Source organism: Coregonus lavaretus (genome assembly GCF_964263955.1).
Source record: "Coregonus lavaretus genome assembly, chromosome: 34".
NCBI lineage: Eukaryota > Metazoa > Chordata > Actinopteri > Salmoniformes > Salmonidae > Coregonus > Coregonus lavaretus.
In genome coordinates this window covers 9,976,971-10,002,970 of record NC_140021.1, presented here as the reverse complement: position 1 = coordinate 10,002,970, position 26,000 = coordinate 9,976,971, and the positions used below count along the sequence as shown (strand labels likewise).

Here is a 26,000-nt window from a genome sequence, read left to right as displayed (position 1 = left end):
CAGACCCTTAATCTAACACACTGAACTAATCAGAACCTTAATCTAACACACTGAAATGAACAATTTAGTCCCTCAATCTAACACAATGAACTATACAGACCATTAATCTAACACACTGAACTGAACAATACAGTCCCTTAATCTAAAACAATGAACTATACAGACCCTTAATATAACACACTGAACTGAACTATAAAAACCCTTAAACTAACACACTGAACTGAACTAAACAGACCCTTAATCTAACACACTGAACTGAACTATACAGACCCTTAATCTATCACCGTAAACTGAACTATACAGACCCTTAATCTAACACACTGAACTGAACTATAAAGACCCTTAATATAACACAATGAATTTAAAAATAAATACCCTTAATCTAACACACTGAACTGAACTATACAGACCCTCAATCTAATACACTGAACTGAACTATACAGACCCTTAATCTAACACACTGAACTGAACTATACAGACCCTTAATATAACACACTGAACTGAACTATACAGACCCTTAATCTAACACACTGAACTATACAGACCATTAATCTAACAGACTGAACTGAACAATACAGACCCTTAATCTAACACACTGATTTTAAAAATAAATACCCTTAATCTAACACACTGAACTGAACTATACAGACCCTCAATCTAATACACTGAACTGAACTATACAAACCCTTAATCTAACACACTGAATTTAACTATACAGACCCTTAATCTAACACACTGAACTGAACTATACAGACCCTTAATATAACACACTGAACTGAACTATACAGACCCTTAATCAAACACACTGAACTGAACTATACAGACCCTTAATCTAACACACTGAACTATACAGACCATTAATCTAACACACTGAACTGAACAATTTAGTCCCTTAATCTAACACAATGAACTATACAGACCCTTAATCTAACACACTGAACTGAACAATACAGTCCCTTAATCTATAACAATGAACTATACAGACCCTTAATCTAACACACTGAACTGAACTATAAAAACCTTTAAACTAACACACTGAACTGAACTAAACAGACCCTTAATCTAACACACTGAACTGAATTATACAGACCCTTAATCTAACACACTGCACTGAACTATGTTGACCCTTAATCTAACACATTGTACTGAACTATAAAGACCCTTAATATAACACACTGAACTGAACTATACAGACCCTTAATCTAACACACTGAACTAATCAGAACCTTAATCTAACACACTGAAATGAACAATTTAGTCCCTCAATCTAACACAATGAACTATACAGACCATTAATCTAACACACTGAACTGAACAATACAGTCCCTTAATCTAAAACAATGAACTATACAGACCCTTAATATAACACACTGAACTGAACTATAAAAACCCTTAAACTAACACACTGAACTGAACTAAACAGACCCTTAATCTAACACACTGAACTGAACTATACAGACCCTTAATCTATCACCGTAAACTGAACTATACAGACCCTTAATCTAACACACTGAACTGAACTATACAGACCCTTAATATAACACAATGAACTGAACTATACAAACACTTAATATAACACACTGAACTGAACTATACAGACCCTAAATCTAACACACTGAACTGAAGAATAGAGACCCTTAATCTAACACACTGAACTATACAGACCACTAATCTAACACACTGAACTGAACTAAACAGACCCTTAATCTAACACACTGAACTACACAGACCCTTAATATAACACAATGAACTGAACTATACAGACGCTTAATCTAACACACTGAACTGAACTATACAAACCCTTAATCTAACACACTGAACTGAACTATACAGACCTTTAATCTAACACACTGAACTGAAATTTACAGACCCTTAATATAACACACTGAGCTATACAGACCATTAATCTAACACACAGAACTGAACAATACATTCCCTTAATCTAACACAATGAATTTAAAAATAAATACCCTTAATCTAACACACTGAACTAAATTATACAAACCCTTAATCTAACACACAGAACTGAACTATACAGACCTTTAATCTAACACACTGAACTGAACTATACAGACCCTTAATCTAACACACTGAACTGAACTTTACAGACCCTTAATCTAACACACTGAACTTTACAGACCCTTAATCTAACACACTGAACTGAATTTTACAGACCATTAATCTAACACACTTAACTGAAATATACAGACCCTTAATCTAACACACTGTACTGAACTATACAGACCCGTAATCTAACACACTGAACTGAACTATGCAGACCCTTAATATAACACACTGAACTGAACTATACAGACCCTTAATCTAACACACTGAACTGAACTATACAGACCCTTAATCTAACACACTGTACTGAACTATACAGACCCTTAATATGTCACACTGAACTGAACTGTACAGACCCTTAATCTAACACACTGCATTTAAAAATAAATACCCTTAATCTAACACACTGAACTGAACTATACAGACCGTCAATCTAATACAATGAACTGAAGTATACAGACCCTTAATCTAAGACACTGAACTGAACTATACAGACCCGTAATATAACACACTGAATTGAACTATACCGAACCTTAATATAACACACTGAACTATACAGACCCTTAATCTAACACACTGAATTGAACTATACAGACCCTTAATCTAACACACTGAATTGAACTATACAGACCCTTAATATAACACACTGAACTGAACTATACAGACCCTTAATATAACACACTGAACTGAACTATACAGACCCTTAATCAAACACACTGAACTGAAATATACAGACCCTTAATATAACACACTGAACTGAACTATACAGACCCTAAATCTAACACACTGAACTATACAGACCCTTAATCTAACACACTGAACTGAACTATACAGACCCTTAATCTAACACACTGCACTGAACTATGTTGACCCTTAATCTAACACATTGTACTGAACTATACAGACACTTAATATAACACACTGAACTGAACTATACAGACCCTTAATCTAACACACTGAACTAATCAGACCTTTAATCTAACAAACTGAACTGAACAATTTAGTCCCTTCATCTAACACAATGAACTATACAGACCATTAATCTAACACACTGAACTGAAATATACAGACCCTCAATCTAATACACTGAACTGAACTATACAGACCCTTAATCTAACACACTGAACTGAACTATACAAACCCTTAATCTAACACACTGAATTTAACTATACAGACCCTTAATCTAACACACTGAACTGAACTATACAGACCCTTAATATAACACACTGAACTGAACTATACAGACCCTTAATCAAACACACTGAACTGAACTATACAGACCCTTAATCTAACACACTGAACTGAACTATACAGACCCTTAATCTAACACACTGAACTATACAGACCATTAATCTAACACACTGAACTGAACAATTTAGTCCCTTAATCTAACACAATGAACTATACAGACCCTTAATCTAACACACTGAACTGAACAATACAGTCCCTTAATCTAAAACAATGAACTATACAGACCCTTAATCTAACACACTGAACAATACAGACCCTTAATCTAACACACTGAACTGAACTATAAAAACCCTTAAACTAACACACTGAACTGAACTAAACAGACCCTTAATCTAACACACTGAACTGAATTATACAGACCCTTAATCTAACACACTGCACTGAACTATGTTGACCCTTAATCTAACACATTGTACTGAACTATACAGACCCTTAATATAACACACTGAACTGAACTATACAGACCCTTAATCTAACACACTGAACTAATCAGAACCTTAATCTAACACACTGAACTGAACAATTTAGTCCCTTAATCTAACACAATGAACTATACAGACCATTAATCTAACACACTGAACTGAACAATACAGTCCCTTAATCTAAAACAATGAACTATACAGACCCTTAATATAACACACTGAACTGAACTATAAAAACCCTTAAACTAACACACTGAACTGAACTAAACAGACCCTTAATCTAACACACTGAACTGAACTATACAGACCCTTAATCTATCACCGTAAACTGAACTATACAGACCCTTAATCTAACACACTGAACTGAACTATACAGACCCTTAATATAACACAATGAACTGAACTATACAGACCCTTAATATAACACACTGAACTGAACTATACAGACCCTAAATCTAACACACTGAACTGAACTATACAGACCCTTCATCTAACACACTGAACTGAACTATACAGACCCTCAATCTAATACACTGAACTGAACTATACAGACCCTTAATCTAACACACTGGACTGAACTATACAGACCCTTAATATAAGACACTGAACTGAACTATACAGACCCTTAATCTAACACACTGAACTATACAGACCCTTAAAATAACACACTGAACTGAACTATACAGACCCTTAATCTAACATACTGAACTATACAGACCATTAATCTAACAGACTGAACTGAACAATACAGACCCTTAATCTAACACACTGATTTTAAAAATAAATACCCTTAATCTAACACACTGAACTGAACTATACAGACCCTCAATCTAATACACTGAACTGAACTATACAAACCCTTAATCTAACACACTGAATTTAACTATACAGACCCTTAATCTAACACACTGAACTGAACTATACAGACCCTTAACATAACACACTGAACTGAACTATACAGACCCTTAATCAAACACACTGAACTGAACTATACAGACCCTTAATCTAACACACTGAACTGAACTATACAGACCCTTAATCTAACACACTGAACTATACAGACCATTAATCTAACACACTGAACTGAACAATTTAGTCCCTTAATCTAACACAATGAACTATACAAACCCTTAATCTAACACACAGAACTGAACTATACAGACCTTTAATCTAACACACTGAACTGAACTATACAGACCCTTAATCTAACACACTGAACTGAACTTTACAGATCCTTAATCTAACACACAGAACTGAACTATACAGACCTTTAATCTAACACACTGAACTGAATTATACAGACCCTTAATCTAACACACTGCACTGAACTATGTTGACCCTTAATCTAACACATTGTACTGAACTATACAGACCCTTAATATAACACACTGAACTGAACTATACAGACCCTTAATCTAACACACTGAACTAATCAGAACCTTAATCTAACACACTGAACTGAACAATTTAGTCCCTTAATCTAACACAATGAACTATACAGACCATTAATCTATTACACTGAACTGAACAATACAGACCCTTAATATAACACAATGAACTGAACTATACAGACCCTTAATATAACACACTGAACTGAACTATACAGACCCTAAATCTAACACACTGAACTGAACTATACAGACCCTTAATATAACACAATGAACTGAACTATACAGACCCTTAATATAACACACTGAACTGAACTATACAGACCCTAAATCTAACACACTGAACTGAACTATACAGACCCTTAATCTAACACACTGAACTGAATTATACAGACCCTTCATCTAACACACTGAACTGAACTAAACAGACCCTTAATCTAACACACTGAACTACACAGACCCTTAATATAACACAATGAACTGAACTATACAGACGCTTAATCTAACACACTGAACTGAACTATACAAACCCTTAATCTAACACACTGAACTGAACTATACAGACCTTTAATCTAACACACTGAACTGAAATATACAGACCCTTAATATAACACACTGAGCTATACAGACCATTAATGTAACACACAGAACTGAACAATACATTCCCTTAATCTAACACACTGAATTTAAAAATAAATACCCTTAATCTAACACACTGAACTGAACTCTACAGACCCTTAATCTAACACACTGAACTGAACTATACAGACCCTCAATCTAATACACTGAACTGAACTATACAGACCCTTAATCTAACACACTGGACTGAACTATACAGACCCTTAATATAAGACACTGAACTGAACTATACAGACCCTTAATCTAACACACTGAACTATACAGACCCTTAAAATAACACACTGAACTGAACTATACAGACCCTTAATCTAACACACTGAACTATACAGACCATTAATCTAACACATTGTACTGAACTATAAAAACCCTTAAACTAACACACTGAACTGAACTAAACAGACCCTTAATCTAACACACTGAACTGAACTATACAGACCCTTAATCTATCACCGTAAACTGAACTATACAGACCCTTAATCTAACACACTGAACTGAACTATACAGACCCTTAATATAACACAATGAACTGAACTATACAGACACTTAATATAACACATTGAACTGAACTATACAGACCCTAAATCTAACACACTGAACTGAAGAATACAGACCCTTAATCTAACACACTGAACTGAACTATACATACCCTTCATCTAACACACTGAACTGAACTAAACAGACCCTCAATCTAACACACTGAACTACACAGATCCTTAATATAACACAATGAACTGAACTATACAGACGCTTAATCTAACACACTGAACTGAACTATACAAACCCTTAATCTAACACACTGAACTGAACTATACAGACCTTTAATCTAACACACTGAACTGAAATATACAGACCCTTAATATAACACACTGAGCTATACAGACCATTAATCTAACACACAGAACTGAACAATACATTCCCTTAATCTAACACACTGAATTTAAAAATAAATACCCTTAATCTAACACACTGAACTAAATTATACAAACCCTTAATCTAACACACAGAACTGAACTATACAGACCTTTAATCTAACACACTGAACTGAACTATACAGACCCTTAATCTAACACACTGAACTGAACTTTACAGACCCTTAATCTAACACACTGAACTGTACAGACCCTTAATCTAACACACTGCATTTAAAAATAAATACCCTTAATCTAACACACTGAACTGAACTATACAGACCCTCAATCTAATACAATGAACTGAAGTATACAGACCCTTAATCTAAGACACTGAACTGAAGTATACAGACCCTTAAAATAACACACTGAATTGAACTATACAGAACCTTAATATAACACACTGAACTATACAGACCCTTAATCTAACACACTGAATTGAACTATACAGACCCTTAATCTAACACACTGAATTGAACTATACAGACCCTTAATCTAACACACTGAACAATACAGACCCTTAAAATAACACACTGAACTGAACTATACAGACCCTTAATCTAACACACTTAACTGATATATACAGACCCTTAATCTAACACACTGTACTGAACTATACAGACCCGTAATCTAACACACTGAACTGAACTATACAGACCCTTAAAATAACACACTGAACTGAACTATACAGACCCTTAATCAAACACACTGAGCTGAACTATACAGACTCTTAATATAACACACTGAACTGAACTATACAGACCCTTAATCTAACACACTGAACTATACAGACCCTTAATCTAACACACTGAACTGAACTATACAGACCCTTAATCTAACACACTGCACTGAACTATGTTGACCCTTAATCTAACACATTGTACTGAACTATACAGACCCTTAATATAACACACTGAACTGAACTATACAGACCCTTAATCTAACACACTGAACTAATCAGACCTTTAATCTAACAAACTGAACTGAACAATTTAGTCCCTTCATCTAACACAATGAACTATACAGACCATTAATCTAATACACTGAATTGAACAATACAGACCCTTAATCTAACACACTGATTTTAAAAATAAATACCCTTAATCTAACACACTGAACTGAACTATACAGACCCTCAATCTAATACACTGAACTGAACTATACAGACCCTTAATCTAACACACTGAACTGAACTATACAAACCCTTAATCTAACACACTGAATTTAACTATACAGACCCTTAATCTAACACACTGAACTGAACTATACAGACCCTTAATATAACACAATGAACTGAACTATACAGACCCTTAATATAACACACTGAACTGAACTATACAGACCCTAAATCTAACACACTGAACTGAACTATACAGACCCTTAATCTAACACACTGAACTGAATTATACAGACCCTTCATCTAACACACTGAACTGAACTAAACAGACCCTTAATCTAACACACTGAACTACACAGACCCTTAATATAACACAATGAACTGAACTATACAGACGCTTAATCTAACACACTGAACTGAACTATACAAACCCTTAATCTAACATACTGAACTGAACTATACAGACCTTTAATCTAACACACTGAACTGAAATATACAGACCCTTAATATAACACACTGAGCTATACAGACCATTAATCTAACACACAGAACTGAACAATACATTCCCTTAATCTAACACACTGAATTTAAAAATAAATACCCTTAATCTAACACACTGAACTGAACTCTACAGACCCTTAATCTAATACACTGAACTGAACTATACAGACCCTTAATCTAACACACTGAACTGAACTATACAGACCCTCAATCTAATACACTGAACTGAACTATACAGACCCTTAATATAACACAATGAACTGAACTATACAGACGCTTAATCTAACACACTGAACTGAACTATACAGACCCTTAATCTAACACACTGAACTATACAGACCCTTAAAATAACACACTGAACTGAACTATACAGACCCTTAATCTAACACACTGAACTATACAGACCATTAATCTAACAGACTGAACTGAACAATACAGACCCATAATCTAACACACTGATTTTAAAAATAAATACCCTTAATCTAACACACTGAACTAAATTATACAAACCCTTAATCTAACACACAGAACTGAACTATACAGACCTTTAATCTAACACACTGAACTGAACTATACAGACCCTTAATCTAACACACTGAACTGAACTTTACAGACCCTTAATCTAACACACTGAACTATACAGACCCTTAATCTAACACACTGAACTGAATTTTACAGACCATTAATCTAACACACTTAACTGAAATATACAGACCCTTAATCTAACACACTGTACTGAACTATACAGACCCGTAATCTAACACACTGAACTGAACTATGCAGACCCTTAATATAACACACTGAACTGAACTATACAGACCCTTAATCTAACACACTGAACTATACAGACCCTTAATCTAACACACTGTACTGAACTATACAGACCCTTAATATGTCTAACTGAACTGAACTGTACAGACCCTTAATCTAACACACTGCATTTAAAAATAAATACCCTTAATCTAACACACTGAACTGAACTATACAGACCCTCAATCTAATACAATGAACTAAATTATACAAACCCTTAATCTAACACACAGAACTGAAGTATACAGACCCTTAAAATAACACACTGAACTGAACTAAACAGACCCTTAATCTAACACACTGAACTGAACTATACAGACCCTTAATCTAACACACTGAACTGAACAATTTAGTCCCTTAATCTAACACAATGAACTATACAGACCCTTAATCTGACACACTGAACTGAACAATAGAGTCCCTTAATCTAACACAATGAACTATACAGACCCTTAATCTAACACACTGTACTGAACTATACAGACCCTTAATATGTCTAACTGAACTGAACTGTACAGACCCTTAATCTAACACACTGCATTTAAAAATAAATACCCTTAATCTAACACACTGAACTGAACTATACAGACCCTCAATCTAATACAATGAACTGAACTATACAGACCCTTAATCTATCACCGTAAACTGAACTATACAGACCCTTAATCTAACACACTGAACTGAACTATACAGACCCTTAATATAACACAATGAACTGAACTATACAGACACTTAATATAACACATTGAACTGAACTATACAGACCCTAAATCTAACACACTGAACTGAAGAATACAGACCCTTAATCTAACACACTGAACTGAACTATACATACCCTTCATCTAACACACTGAACTGAACTAAACAGACCCTCAATCTAACACACTGAACTACACAGATCCTTAATATAACACAATGAACTGAACTATACAGACGCTTAATCTAACACACTGAACTGAACTATACAAACCCTTAATCTAACACACTGAACTGAACTATACAGACCTTTAATCTAACACACTGAACTGAAATATACAGACCCTTAATATAACACACTGAGCTATACAGACCATTAATCTAACACACAGAACTGAACAATACATTCCCTTAATCTAACACACTGAATTTAAAAATAAATACCCTTAATCTAACACACTGAACTAAATTATACAAACCCTTAATCTAACACACAGAACTGAACTATACAGACCTTTAATCTAACACACTGAACTGAACTATACAGACCCTTAATCTAACACACTGAACTGAACTTTACAGACCCTTAATCTAACACACTGAACTGTACAGACCCTTAATCTAACACACTGCATTTAAAAATAAATACCCTTAATCTAACACACTGAACTGAACTATACAGACCCTCAATCTAATACAATGAACTGAAGTATACAGACCCTTAATCTAAGACACTGAACTGAAGTATACAGACCCTTAAAATAACACACTGAATTGAACTATACAGAACCTTAATATAACACACTGAACTATACAGACCCTTAATCTAACACACTGAATTGAACTATACAGACCCTTAATCTAACACACTGAATTGAACTATACAGACCCTTAATCTAACACACTGAACAATACAGACCCTTAAAATAACACACTGAACTGAACTATACAGACCCTTAATCTAACACACTTAACTGATATATACAGACCCTTAATCTAACACACTGTACTGAACTATACAGACCCGTAATCTAACACACTGAACTGAACTATACAGACCCTTAAAATAACACACTGAACTGAACTATACAGACCCTTAATCAAACACACTGAGCTGAACTATACAGACTCTTAATATAACACACTGAACTGAACTATACAGACCCTTAATCTAACACACTGAACTATACAGACCCTTAATCTAACACACTGAACTGAACTATACAGACCCTTAATCTAACACACTGCACTGAACTATGTTGACCCTTAATCTAACACATTGTACTGAACTATACAGACCCTTAATATAACACACTGAACTGAACTATACAGACCCTTAATCTAACACACTGAACTAATCAGACCTTTAATCTAACAAACTGAACTGAACAATTTAGTCCCTTCATCTAACACAATGAACTATACAGACCATTAATCTAATACACTGAATTGAACAATACAGACCCTTAATCTAACACACTGATTTTAAAAATAAATACCCTTAATCTAACACACTGAACTGAACTATACAGACCCTCAATCTAATACACTGAACTGAACTATACAGACCCTTAATCTAACACACTGAACTGAACTATACAAACCCTTAATCTAACACACTGAATTTAACTATACAGACCCTTAATCTAACACACTGAACTGAACTATACAGACCCTTAATATAACACAATGAACTGAACTATACAGACCCTTAATATAACACACTGAACTGAACTATACAGACCCTAAATCTAACACACTGAACTGAACTATACAGACCCTTAATCTAACACACTGAACTGAATTATACAGACCCTTCATCTAACACACTGAACTGAACTAAACAGACCCTTAATCTAACACACTGAACTACACAGACCCTTAATATAACACAATGAACTGAACTATACAGACGCTTAATCTAACACACTGAACTGAACTATACAAACCCTTAATCTAACATACTGAACTGAACTATACAGACCTTTAATCTAACACACTGAACTGAAATATACAGACCCTTAATATAACACACTGAGCGATACAGACCATTAATCTAACACACAGAACTGAACAATACATTCCCTTAATCTAACACACTGAATTTAAAAATAAATACCCTTAATCTAACACACTGAACTGAACTCTACAGACCCTTAATCTAATACACTGAACTGAACTATACAGACCCTTAATCTAACACACTGAACTGAACTATACAGACCCTCAATCTAATACACTGAACTGAACTATACAGACCCTTAATATAACACAATGAACTGAACTATACAGACGCTTAATCTAACACACTGAACTGAACTATACAGACCCTTAATCTAACACACTGAACTATACAGACCCTTAAAATAACACACTGAACTGAACTATACAGACCCTTAATCTAACACACTGAACTATACAGACCATTAATCTAACAGACTGAACTGAACAATACAGACCCATAATCTAACACACTGATTTTAAAAATAAATACCCTTAATCTAACACACTGAACTAAATTATACAAACCCTTAATCTAACACACAGAACTGAACTATACAGACCTTTAATCTAACACACTGAACTGAACTATACAGACCCTTAATCTAACACACTGAACTGAACTTTACAGACCCTTAATCTAACACACTGAACTATACAGACCCTTAATCTAACACACTGAACTGAATTTTACAGACCATTAATCTAACACACTTAACTGAAATATACAGACCCTTAATCTAACACACTGTACTGAACTATACAGACCCGTAATCTAACACACTGAACTGAACTATGCAGACCCTTAATATAACACACTGAACTGAACTATACAGACCCTTAATCTAACACACTGAACTATACAGACCCTTAATCTAACACACTGTACTGAACTATACAGACCCTTAATATGTCTAACTGAACTGAACTGTACAGACCCTTAATCTAACACACTGCATTTAAAAATAAATACCCTTAATCTAACACACTGAACTGAACTATACAGACCCTCAATCTAATACAATGAAATGAAGTATACAGACCCTTAATCTAAGACACTGAACTGAAGTATACAGACCCTTAAAATAACACACTGAACTGAACTAAACAGACCCTTAATCTAACACACTGAACTGAACTATACAGACCCTTAATCTAACACACTGAACTGAACAATTTAGTCCCTTAATCTAACACAATGAACTATACAGACCCTTAATCTGACACACTGAACTGAACAATAGAGTCCCTTAATCTAACACAATGAGCTATACAGACCATTAATCTAACACACAGAACTGAACAATACATTCCCTTAATCTAACACAATGAATTTAAAAATAAATACCCTTAATCTAACACACTGAACTGAACTCTACAGACCCATAATCTAACACACTGAACTGAACTTTACAGACCCTTAATCTAACACACTGAACTATACAGACCCTTATTCTAACACACTGAACTGAATTTTACAGACCATTAATCTAACACACTTAACTGAAATATACAGACCGTTAATCTAACACACTGAACTATACAGACCCTTAATCTAACACACATAACTATACAGACCCTTAATCTAACACACTGAACTGAACTATACAGACCCTTAATCTAACACACTGAATTGAACTATACAAACCCTTAATATAACACACTGAACTGAACTATACAGACCTTTAATCTAACACACTGAACTGAACTAGACACACCCTTAATATAACAAACTGAACTCAACTATACAGACCCTTAATCTAACACACTGAACTGAATTTTACAGACCGTTAATCTAACACACTGAGCTGAACTATACAGACCCTTAATCTTACACACTGAACTGTACAGTCCCTTAATCTAACACAATGAATTATACAGACCCTTAATATAACACACTGAACTGAACTATACAGACCCTTAATCTAACACACTGAATTGAACTATAAAGACCCTTAATCTAACACACTGAACTGAACTATACAGACCCTAAATCTAATACACTGAACTGAACTATACAGACCCTTTAACACACTGAACTGAACTATACAGACCCTTAATCTAACACACTGAACTGAACTATACAGACCCTTAATCAAACACGCTGAACTGAAATATTCAGACCCTCAATATAACACACTGAACTGAACTATACATACCCTTAATCTAACACACTGAACAGAGCTTTACCGACCCTTAATCTAACACACTGAATTGAACTATACAGACCCTTAATCTAACACACTGAACAACACAGACCCTTACTATAACCCACTGAACTGAACAATACAGACCCTTAATCTAACACACTGAATTTAAAAATAAATACCCTTAATCTAACACACTGAACTGAACTATACACACCCTCAATCTAAAACACTGAACTGAACTATACAGACCCTTAATCTAACACACTTAACTGAACTATACAGACCCTTAATATAACACACTGAACTGAACTATACAGACCCTTAATCTAACACACTGAACTGAACAATTTAGTCCCTTAATCTAACACAATGAACTATACAGACCCTTAATCTGACACACTGAACTGAACAATAGAGTCCCTTAATCTAACACAATGAACTATACAGACCCTTAATCTAACACACTGAATTATACAGTCCCTTAATCTAACACACTTAACTGAACTATACAGACCCTTAATATAACACACTGAACTGAACTATACAGACCCTTAATCTAACACACTGAACTGAATTATACAGACCGTTAATCTAACACACTGAGCTGAACTATACAGTCCCTTAATCTAACACAATGAATTACAGACCTACGGTCCTCTGTAGCTCAACTGGTAGAGCACGGCGCTTGTAACGCCAAGGTAGTGGGTTCGATCCCCGGGACCACCCATACACAAAAATGTATGCACGCATGACTGTAAGTCGCTTTGGATAAAAGCGTCTGCTAAATGGCATATTATTATTATTAATTATACAGACCCTTAATATAACACACTGAACTGAACTATACAGACCTTTAATCTAACACACTGAACTGAACTATACAGACCCTTAATCTAACACACTGAATTGAACTATACAGACCCTTAATATAACACACTGAACTGAACTATACAGACCCTTAATCTAACACACTGACCTATACAGACCCTTAATCTAACACACTGAATTGAACTATACAGACCCTTAATCTAACACACTGAACAATACAGACCCTTAAAATAACACACTGAACTGAACTATACAGACCCTTAATCTAACACACTGAACTGAACTATACAGACCCTTAATCTAACACACTGAACTGAACAATTTAGTCCCTTAATCTAACACAATGAACTATACAGACCCTTAATCTGACACACTGAACTGAACAATAGAGTCCCTTAATCTAACACAATGAGCTATACAGACCATTAATCTAACACACAGAACTGAACAATACATTCCCTTAATCTAACACACTGAATTTAAAAATAAATACCCTTAATCTAACACACTGAACTGAACTCTACAGACCCATAATCTAACACACTGAACTGAACTTTACAGACCCTTAATCTAACACACTGAACTATACAGACCCTTATTCTAACACACTGAACTGAATTTTACAGACCATTAATCTAACACACTTAACTGAAATATACAGACCGTTAATCTAACACACTGAACTATACAGACCCTTAATCTAACACACATAACTATACAGACCCTTAATCTAACACACTGAACTGAACTATACAGACCCTTAATCTAACACACTGAATTGAACTATACAAACCCTTAATATAACACACTGAACTGAACTATACAGACCTTTAATCTAACACACTGAACTGAACTAGACACACCCTTAATATAACAAACTGAACTCAACTATACAGACCCTTAATCTAACACACTGAACTGAATTTTACAGACCGTTAATCTAACACACTGAGCTGAACTATACAGACCCTTAATCTTACACACTGAACTGTACAGTCCCTTAATCTAACACAATGAATTATACAGACCCTTAATATAACACACTGAACTGAACTATACAGACCCTTAATCTAACACACTGAATTGAACTATAAAGACCCTTAATCTAACACACTGAACTGAACTATACAGACCCTAAATCTAATACACTGAACTGAACTATACAGACCCTTTAACACACTGAACTGAACTATAGAGACCCTTAATCTAACACACTGAACTGAACTATACAGACCCTTAATCAAACACGCTGAACTGAAATATTCAGACCCTCAATATAACACACTGAACTGAACTATACAGACCCTTAATCTAACACACTGAACAGAGCTTTACCGACCCTTAATCTAACACACTGAATTGAACTATACAGACCCTTAATCTAACACACTGAACAACACAGACCCTTACTATAACCCACTGAACTGAACAATACAGACCCTTAATCTAACACACTGAATTTAAAAATAAATACCCTTAATCTAACACACTGAACTGAACTATACACACCCTCAATCTAAAACACTGAACTGAACTATACAGACCCTTAATCTAACACACTTAACTGAACTATACAGACCCTTAATATAACACACTGAACTGAACTATACAGACCCTTAATCTAACACACTGAACTGAATTATACAGACCGTTAATCTAACACACTGAGCTGAACTATACAGTCCCTTAATCTAACACAATGAATTACAGACCTACGGTCCTCTGTAGCTCAACTGGTAGAGCACGGCGCTTGTAACGTCAAGGTAGTGGGTTCGATCCCCGGGACCACCCATACACAAAAATGTATGCACGCATGACTGTAAGTCGCTTTGGATAAAAGCGTCTGCTAAATGGCATATTATTATTAATTATACAGACCCTTAATATAACACACTGAACTGAACTATACAGACCTTTAATCTAACACACTGAACTGAACTATACAGACCCTTAATCTAACACACTGAATTGAACTATACAGACCCTTAATATAACACACTGAACTGAACTATACAGACCCTTAATCTAACACACTGACCTATACAGACCCTTAATCTAACACACTGAATTGAACTATACAGACCCTTAATCTAACACACTGAACAATACAGACCCTTAAAATAACACACTGAACTGAACTTTACAGACCCTTAATCTAACACACTGAACTGAACTATACAGACCCTTAATCTAACACACTGAACTGAACAATTTAGTCCCTTAATCTAACACAATGAACTATACAGACCCTTAATCTGACACACTGAACTGAACAATAGAGTCCCTTAATCTAACACAATGAACTATACAGACCCTTAATCTAACACACTGAATTATACAGTCCCTTAATCTAACACACTGAACTACACAGACCCTTAATATAACACACTGAACTGAACTATACAAACCCTTAATATAACACACTGAACTGAACTATACAGACCCTTAATCTAACACACTGAACTGAACTATACAGACCCTTAATCTAACACACTGAACTGAACTATACAAACCTTTTATCTAACACACTGAACTGAAATATACAGACCCTCAATATAACACACTGAACTGAACTATACAGACCCTTAATCTAACACACTGAACAGAGCTTTACCGACCCTTAATCTAACACACTGAACTAAACTATACAGACCCTTAATATAACACACTGAACTATACATAATCTAACACACCGAACTATACAGACCCTTAATCTAACACACTGAACTGAATTATAAAGACCCTTAATCTAACACACTGAACTATACAGACCCTTAATCAAACACGCTGAACTGAAATATTCAGACCCTCAATATAACACACTGAACTGAACTATACAGACCCTTAATCTAACACACTGAACAGAGCTTTACCGACCCTTAATCTAACACACTGAATTGAACTATACAGACCCTTAATCTAACACACTGAACAACACAGACCCTTACTATAACCCACTGAACTGAACAATACAGACCCTTAATCTAACACACTGAATTTAAAAATAAATACCCTTAATCTAACACACTGAACTGAACTATACACACCCTCAATCTAAAACACTGAACTGAACTATACAGACCCTTAATCTAACACACTTAACTGAACTATACAGACCCTTAATATAACACACTGAACTGAACTATACAGACCCTTAATCTAACACACTGAACTGAATTATACAGACCGTTAATCTAACACACTGAGCTGAACTATACAGTCCCTTAATCTAACACAATGAATTACAGACCTACGGTCCTCTGTAGCTCAACTGGTAGAGCACGGCGCTTGTAACGTCAACGTAGTGGGTTCGATCCCCGGGACCACCCACACACAAAAATGTATGCACGCATGACTGTAAGTCGCTTTGGATAAAAGTGTCTGCTAAATGGCATATTATTATTAATTATACAGACCCTTAATATAACACACTGAACTGAACTATACAGACCTTTAATCTAACACACTGAACTGAACTATACAGACCCTTAATCTAACACACTGAATTGAACTATACAGACCCTTAATATAACACACTGAACTGAACTATACAGACCCTTAATCTAACACACTGACCTATACAGACCCTTAATCTAACACACTGAATTGAACTATACAGACCCTTAATCTAACACACTGAACAATACAGACCCTTAAAATAACACACTGAACTGAACTATACAGACCCTTAATCTAACACACTGAACTGAACTATACAGACCCTTAATCTAACACACTGAACTGAACAATTTAGTCCCTTAATCTAACACAATGAACTATACAGACCCTTAATCTGACACACTGAACTGAACAATAGAGTCCCTTAATCTAACACAATGAACTATACAGACCCTTAATCTAACACACTGAATTATACAGTCCCTTAATCTAACACACTGAACTACACAGACCCTTAATATAACACACTGAACTGAACTATACAAACCCTTAATATAACACACTGAACTGAACTATACAGACCCTTAATCTAACACACTGAACTGAACTATACAGACCCTTAATCTAACACACTGAACTGAACTATACAAACCATTTATCTAACACACTGAACTGAAATATACAGACCCTCAATATAACACACTGAACTGAACTATACAGACCCTTAATCTAACACACTGAACAGAGCTTTACCGACCCTTAATCTAACACACTGAACTAAACTATACAGACCCTTAATATAACACACTGAACTATACAGAATCTAACACACCGAACTATACAGACCCTTAATCTAACACATTGAACTGAACTATACAGATCCTTAATCTAACACACTGAACTGAACTATACAGACCCTTAATCTAACGCACTGAACTATACAGACCCTTAATCTAACACACTGAACAGAGCTTTACATACCCTTAATCTAACACACTGAACTGAAATATACAGACCCTTAATATAACACACTGAACTATACATAATCTAACACACCGAACTATACAGACCCTTAATCTAACACACTGAACTGAATTATAAAGACCCTTAATCTAACACACTGAACTATACAGACCCTTAATCTAACACACTGAACTGAACAATTTAGTCCCTTAATCTAACACAATGAACTATACAGACCATTAATCTAACATACTGAACTGAACTATACAGACACTTAATCAAACACACTGAACTATACAGACCCTTAATATAACACACTGAACTGAACTATACAGACCCTTAATCTAACACACTGAACAGAGCTTTACCGACCCTTAATATAACACACTGAACTGAACTATACAAACCCTTAATATAACACACTGAACTGAACTATACAGACCCTTAATCTAACACACTGAACTGAACTATACAGACCCTTAATCTAACACACTGAACTGAACTATACAAACCTTTTATCTAACACACTGAACTGAAATATACAGACCCTCAATATAACACACTGAACTGAACTATACAGACCCTTAATCTAACACACTGAACAGAGCTTTACCGACCCTTAATCTAACACACTGAACTAAACTATACAGACCCTTAATATAACACACTGAACTATACAGAATCTAACACACCGAACTATAAGACCCTTAATCTAACACATTGAACTGAACTATACAGATCCTTAATCTAACACACTGAACTGGACTATACAGACCTTTAATCTAACACACTGAACTGAACTATACAGACCCTTAATCTAACGCACTGAACTATACAGACCCTTAATCTAACACACTGAACAGAGCTTTACATACCCTTAATCTAACACACTGAACTGAAATATACAGACCCTTAATATAACACACTGAACTATACATAATCTAACACACCGAACTATACAGACCCTTAATCTAACACACTGAACTGAATTATAAAGACCCTTAATCTAACACACTGAACTATACAGACCCTTAATCTAACACACTGAACTGAACAATTTAGTCCCTTAATCTAACACAATGAACTATACAGACCATTAATCTAACATACTGAACTGAACTATACAGACCCTTAATCTAACACACTGAACTATACAGACCCTTAATATAACACACTGAACTGAACTATACAGACCCTTAATCTAACACACTGAACTGAACTATACAGACCCTTAATCTAACACAATGAACTGAACTATACAGACCCTTAATCTAACACACTGAACTGAATTATACAGACCGTTAATCTAACACACTGAGCTGAACTATACAGTCCCTTAATCTAACACAATGAATTACAGACCTACGGTCCCCTGTAGCTCAACTGGTAGAGCACGGCGCTTGTAACGCCAAGGTAGTGGGTTCGATCCCCGGGACCACCCATACACAAAAATGTATGCACGCATGACTGTAAGTCGCTTTGAATAAAAGCGTCTGCTAAATGGCATATTATTATTAATTATACAGACCCTTAATATAACACAATGAACTGAACTATACAGACCTTTAATCTAACACACTGAACTGAACTATACAGACCCTTAATCTAACACACTGAATTGAACTATACAGACCCTTAATATAACACACTGAACTGAACTATACAGACCCTTAATCTAACACACTGACCTATACAGACCCTTAATCTAACACACTGAATTGAACTATACAGACCCTTAATCTAACACACTGAACAATACAGACCCTTAAAATAACACACTGAACTGAACTATACAGACCCTTAATCTAACACACTGAACTGAACTATACAGACCCTTAATCTAACACACTGAACTGAACAATTTAGTCCCTTAATCTAACACAATGAACTATACAGACCCTTAATCTGACACACTGAACTGAACAATAGAGTCCCTTAATCTAACACAATGAACTATACAGACCCTTAATCTAACACACTGAATTATACAGTCCCTTAATCTAACACACTGAACTACACAGACCCTTAATATAACACACTGAACTGAACTATACAGACCCTTAATCTAACACACTGAACTGAACTATACAGACCCTTAATCTAACACACTGAACTGAACTATACAAACCTTTTATCTAACACACTGAACTGAAATATACAGACCCTCAATATAACACACTGAACTGAACTATACAGACCCTTAATCTAACACACTGAACAGAGCTTTACCGACCCTTAATCTAACACACTGAACTAAACTATACAGACCCTTAATATAACACACTGAACTATACAGAATCTAACACACCGAACTATACAGACCCTTAATCTAACACATTGAACTGAACTATACAGATCCTTAATCTAACACACTGAACTGAACTATACAGACCCTTAATCTAACGCACTGAACTATACAGACCCTTAATCTAACACACTGAACAGAGCTTTACATACCCTTAATCTAACACACTGAACTGAAATATACAGACCCTTAATATAACACACTGAACTATACATAATCTAACACACCGAACTATACAGACCCTTAATCTAACACACTGAACTGAATTATAAAGACCCTTAATCTAACACACTGAACTATACAGACCCTTAATCTAACACACTGAACTGAACAATTTAGTCCCTTAATCTAACACAATGAACTATACAGACCATTAATCTAACATACTGAACTGAACTATACAGACCCTTAATCAAACACACTGAACTATACAGACCCTTAATATAACACACTGAACTGAACTATACAGACCCTTAATCTAACACACTGAACTGAACTATACAGACCCTTAATCTAACACAATGAACTGAACTATACAGACCCTTAATCTAACACACTGAACTGAATTATAAAGACCCTTAATCTAACACACTGAACTATACAGACCCTTAATCTAACACACTGAACTGAACAATTTATTCCCTTAATCTAACACAATGAACTATACAGACCCTTAATCTAACATACTGAACTGAACTATACATACACGTAATCTAACACACTGAACTATACAGACCCTTAATCTAACACACTGAACTATACAGACCCTTAATCTAACATACTGAACTATACAGACCCTTAATCTAACACACTTAACTATACAGACTCTTAATCTAACACACTGAACTATACAGACCCTTAATCTAACACATGGAACTATACAGAACCTTAGTTTAACACACTTAACTATACAGACCCTTAATCTAACACACTGAACTGAACTATACAGACCCTTAAAATAACACACTGAACGGAACTATACAGACCCTTAATCTAACACACTGAACTGTACAATATAGTCCCTTAATCTAACACAATGAACTATAAAGACCCTTAATCTAACACACTGAATTATACAGTCCCTTAATCTAACACACTGAACAATACATACCCTTAATATAACACACTGAACTGAACTATACAAACCCTTAAACTAACACACTGAACTGAACTAAACAGACCCTTAATCTAACACACTGAACTATACAGACCTTTAATCTAACACACTGAACTTAAAAATACAGACACTTAATCTAACACACTGAACTATACAGACCCTTAATCTACCACACTGAACTGAACTATACAGACCTTTAATCTAACACACTGAATTTAAAAATACAGACACTTAATCTAACACACTGAACTATACAGACCCTTAATCTAACACACTGAAATGAACTATACAGACCCTTAATCTAACACACTGAACTGAACTATACAGACCCTTAATCTAACACACTGAACTGAACTATACAGACCCTTAATCTAACACACTGAACTGAACTATACAGACCCTTATTCGAACACACTGAACTATACAGTCCCTTAATCTAACACACTGAACAGAGCTTTACCGACCCTTAATCTAACACACTGAACTGAACTATACAGACCCTTAATATAACACACTGAACTATACAGAATCTAACACACCGAACTATACAGACCCTTAATCTAACACACTGACCTGAACTATACAGACCCTTAATCTAACACACTGAACTGAACTATACAGACCCATAAACTAACACACTGAACTGAACTATACAGACCCTTAATCTAACAGCCCTGGATGGAGGTGATGGAAACATAAGTAATTTCCCCTCTCTAGAATGGTACGTACACTACTGTATGGCCATACTACATACAGATGGTGAATGTAAAGGGATGTTTTTGGCCCACTTCAAAAGGTTCAAGATGTATCACAATAGAGACCTAAGATATGAAAAATGCTTGAATACTGAAACCAGCTGATACGAGGGTCTGCCTTTTGTGTAAATGTATGAGCAGTGTATATCATAGAGCATTGATGTGTTTGCGTGTGTGTGTGTGTGTGTGTGTGTGTGTGTGTGTGTGTGTGTGTGTGTGTGTGTGTGTGTCTCCCACCTACCTCCTCCAGAGAGTGGTACACCTCATAGTCATATTGGGATTCAGACCTCCTCTTGCGGGAAGAGCGATATCCCGTCTGCTTTTCAATTTCCTTCTGAAGGTTAGATATGAACACCCTGTGGAGAGAGGAGCGTCAGTGTGATGGGCACAGTGTTTTAGGGTAATGTTTCTATTGAAAAGAAATGTTCTTGGTGTTTCAGGATAACTGCAAGAAATGTCTTCAGTGTTTCAAGATAACTGCAAGCACAAGAGGGTTTAGGGATTGATTTTAGTCTAGATTACTTTTCTTATTCAAGTAAGAAAACTAAGCAGAGAGAGCAGTGACTTTGCCCTTGTGTGGAGAGAGCTTGTCCTTGTGTAGAGAGACAGCTTTTCCTTGTGTGTGGAGAGACAGCTTGTGCTTGTGTGGAGAGACAGCTTGTCCTTGTGTAGAGAGACAGCTTGTCCTTGTGTAGAGAGACAGCTTGTCCTTGTGTAGAGAGACAGCTTGTGCTTGTGTAGAGAGACAGCTTGTCCTTGTGTGGAGAGACAGCTTGTGCTTGTGTGGAGAGACAGCTTGTCCTTGTGTAGAGAGACAGCTTGTCCTTGTGTAGAGAGACAGCTTGTCCTTGTGTAGAGAGACAGCTTGTGCTTGTGTAGAGAGACAGCTTGTCCTTGTGTGGAGAGACAGCTTGTGCTTGTGTAGAGAGACAGCTTGTGCTTGTGTAGAGAGACAGCTTGTGCTTGTGTGGAGAGACAGCTTGTCCTTGTGTGGAGAGACAGCTTGTGCTTGTGTAGAGAGACAGCTTGTGCTTGTGTAGAGAGACAGCTTGTCCTTGTGTGTGGAGAGACAGCTTGTGCTTGTGTGGAGAGACAGATTGTCCTTGTGTGGGGACAGCTTGTGCTTGTGTAGAGAGACAGCTTGTGCTTGTGTAGAGAGACAGCTTGTGCTTGTGTGGAGAGACAGCTTGTGCTTGTGTGGAGAGACAGATTGTCCTTGTGTAGAGAGACAGCTTGTGCTTGTGTGGAGAGACAGCTTGTCCTTGTGTAGAGAGACAGCTTGTGCTTGTGTGTGGAGACAGCTTGTGCTTGTGTGGAGAGACAGCTTGTGCTTGTGTGGAGACAGCTTGTCCTTGTGTGTGGAGACAGCTTATGCTTGTGTGGAGAGACAGCTTGTGCTTGTGTAGAGAGACAGCTTGTCCTTGTGTGGAGAGACAGCTTGTGCTTGTGTAGAGAGACAGCTTGTGCTTGTGTAGAGAGACAGCTTGTCCTTGTGTGTGGAGAGACAGCTTGTGCTTGTGTGGAGAGACAGATTGTCCTTGTGTGGAGACAGCTTGTGCTTGTGTAGAGAGACAGCTTGTGCTTGTGTGGAGAGACAGCTTGTGCTTGTGTGGAGAGACAGCTTGTCCTTGTGTAGAGAGACAGCTTGTCCTTGTGTAGAGAGACAGCTTGTGCTTGTGTAGAGAGACAGCTTGTCCTTGTGTGGAGAGACAGCTTGTGCTTGTGTGGAGAGACAGCTTGTCCTTGTGTAGAGAGACAGCTTGTCCTTGTGTAGAGAGACAGCTTGTCCTTGTGTAGAGAGACAGCTTGTGCTTGTGTAGAGAGACAGCTTGTCCTTGTGTGGAGAGACAGCTTGTGCTTGTGTAGAGAGACAGCTTGTGCTTGTGTAGAGAGACAGCTTGTGCTTGTGTGGAGAGACAGCTTGTCCTTGTGTGGAGAGACAGCTTGTGCTTGTGTAGAGAGACAGCTTGTGCTTGTGTAGAGAGACAGCTTGTCCTTGTGTGTGGAGAGACAGCTTGTGCTTGTGTGGAGAGACAGATTGTCCTTGTGTGGGGACAGCTTGTGCTTGTGTAGAGAGACAGCTTGTGCTTGTGTAGAGAGACAGCTTGTGCTTGTGTGGAGAGACAGCTTGTGCTTGTGTGGAGAGACAGATTGTCCTTGTGTAGAGAGACAGCTTGTGCTTGTGTGGAGAGACAGCTTGTCCTTGTGTAGAGAGACAGCTTGTGCTTGTGTGTGGAGACAGCTTGTGCTTGTGTGGAGAGACAGCTTGTGCTTGTGTGGAGACAGCTTGTCCTTGTGTGTGGAGACAGCTTATGCTTGTGTGGAGAGACAGCTTGTGCTTGTGTAGAGAGACAGCTTGTCCTTGTGTGGAGAGACAGCTTGTGCTTGTGTAGAGAGACAGCTTGTGCTTGTGTAGAGAGACAGCTTGTCCTTGTGTGTGGAGAGACAGCTTGTGCTTGTGTGGAGAGACAGATTGTCCTTGTGTGGAGACAGCTTGTGCTTGTGTAGAGAGACAGCTTGTGCTTGTGTAGAGAGACAGCTTGTGCTTGTGTGGAGAGACAGCTTGTGCTTGTGTGGAGAGACAGATTGTCCTTGTGTAGAGAGACAGCTTGTGCTTGTGTGTGGAGACAGCTTGTGCTTGTGTGGAGAGACAGCTTGTGCTTGTGTGGAGACAGCTTGTCCTTGT

At 36.4% G+C, this 26,000-nt stretch overlaps 1 protein-coding gene across 1 annotated transcript in view; it reads right to left on the bottom strand.

Annotated features, from left to right (window-relative positions):
- Positions 1-26,000, bottom strand: part of LOC311109265 (carboxypeptidase A6-like) — a gene marked incomplete at both ends in the record, with an annotated part of 44,935 nt that overhangs the window by 1,523 nt on the left and 17,412 nt on the right. The window contains one exon of the mRNA XM_084152099.1: positions 23,552-23,670. Within this exon, the coding sequence (XP_084008225.1) occupies positions 23,552-23,670 (119 nt within the window). The remainder of the gene's footprint in view (positions 1-23,551; positions 23,671-26,000) is intronic.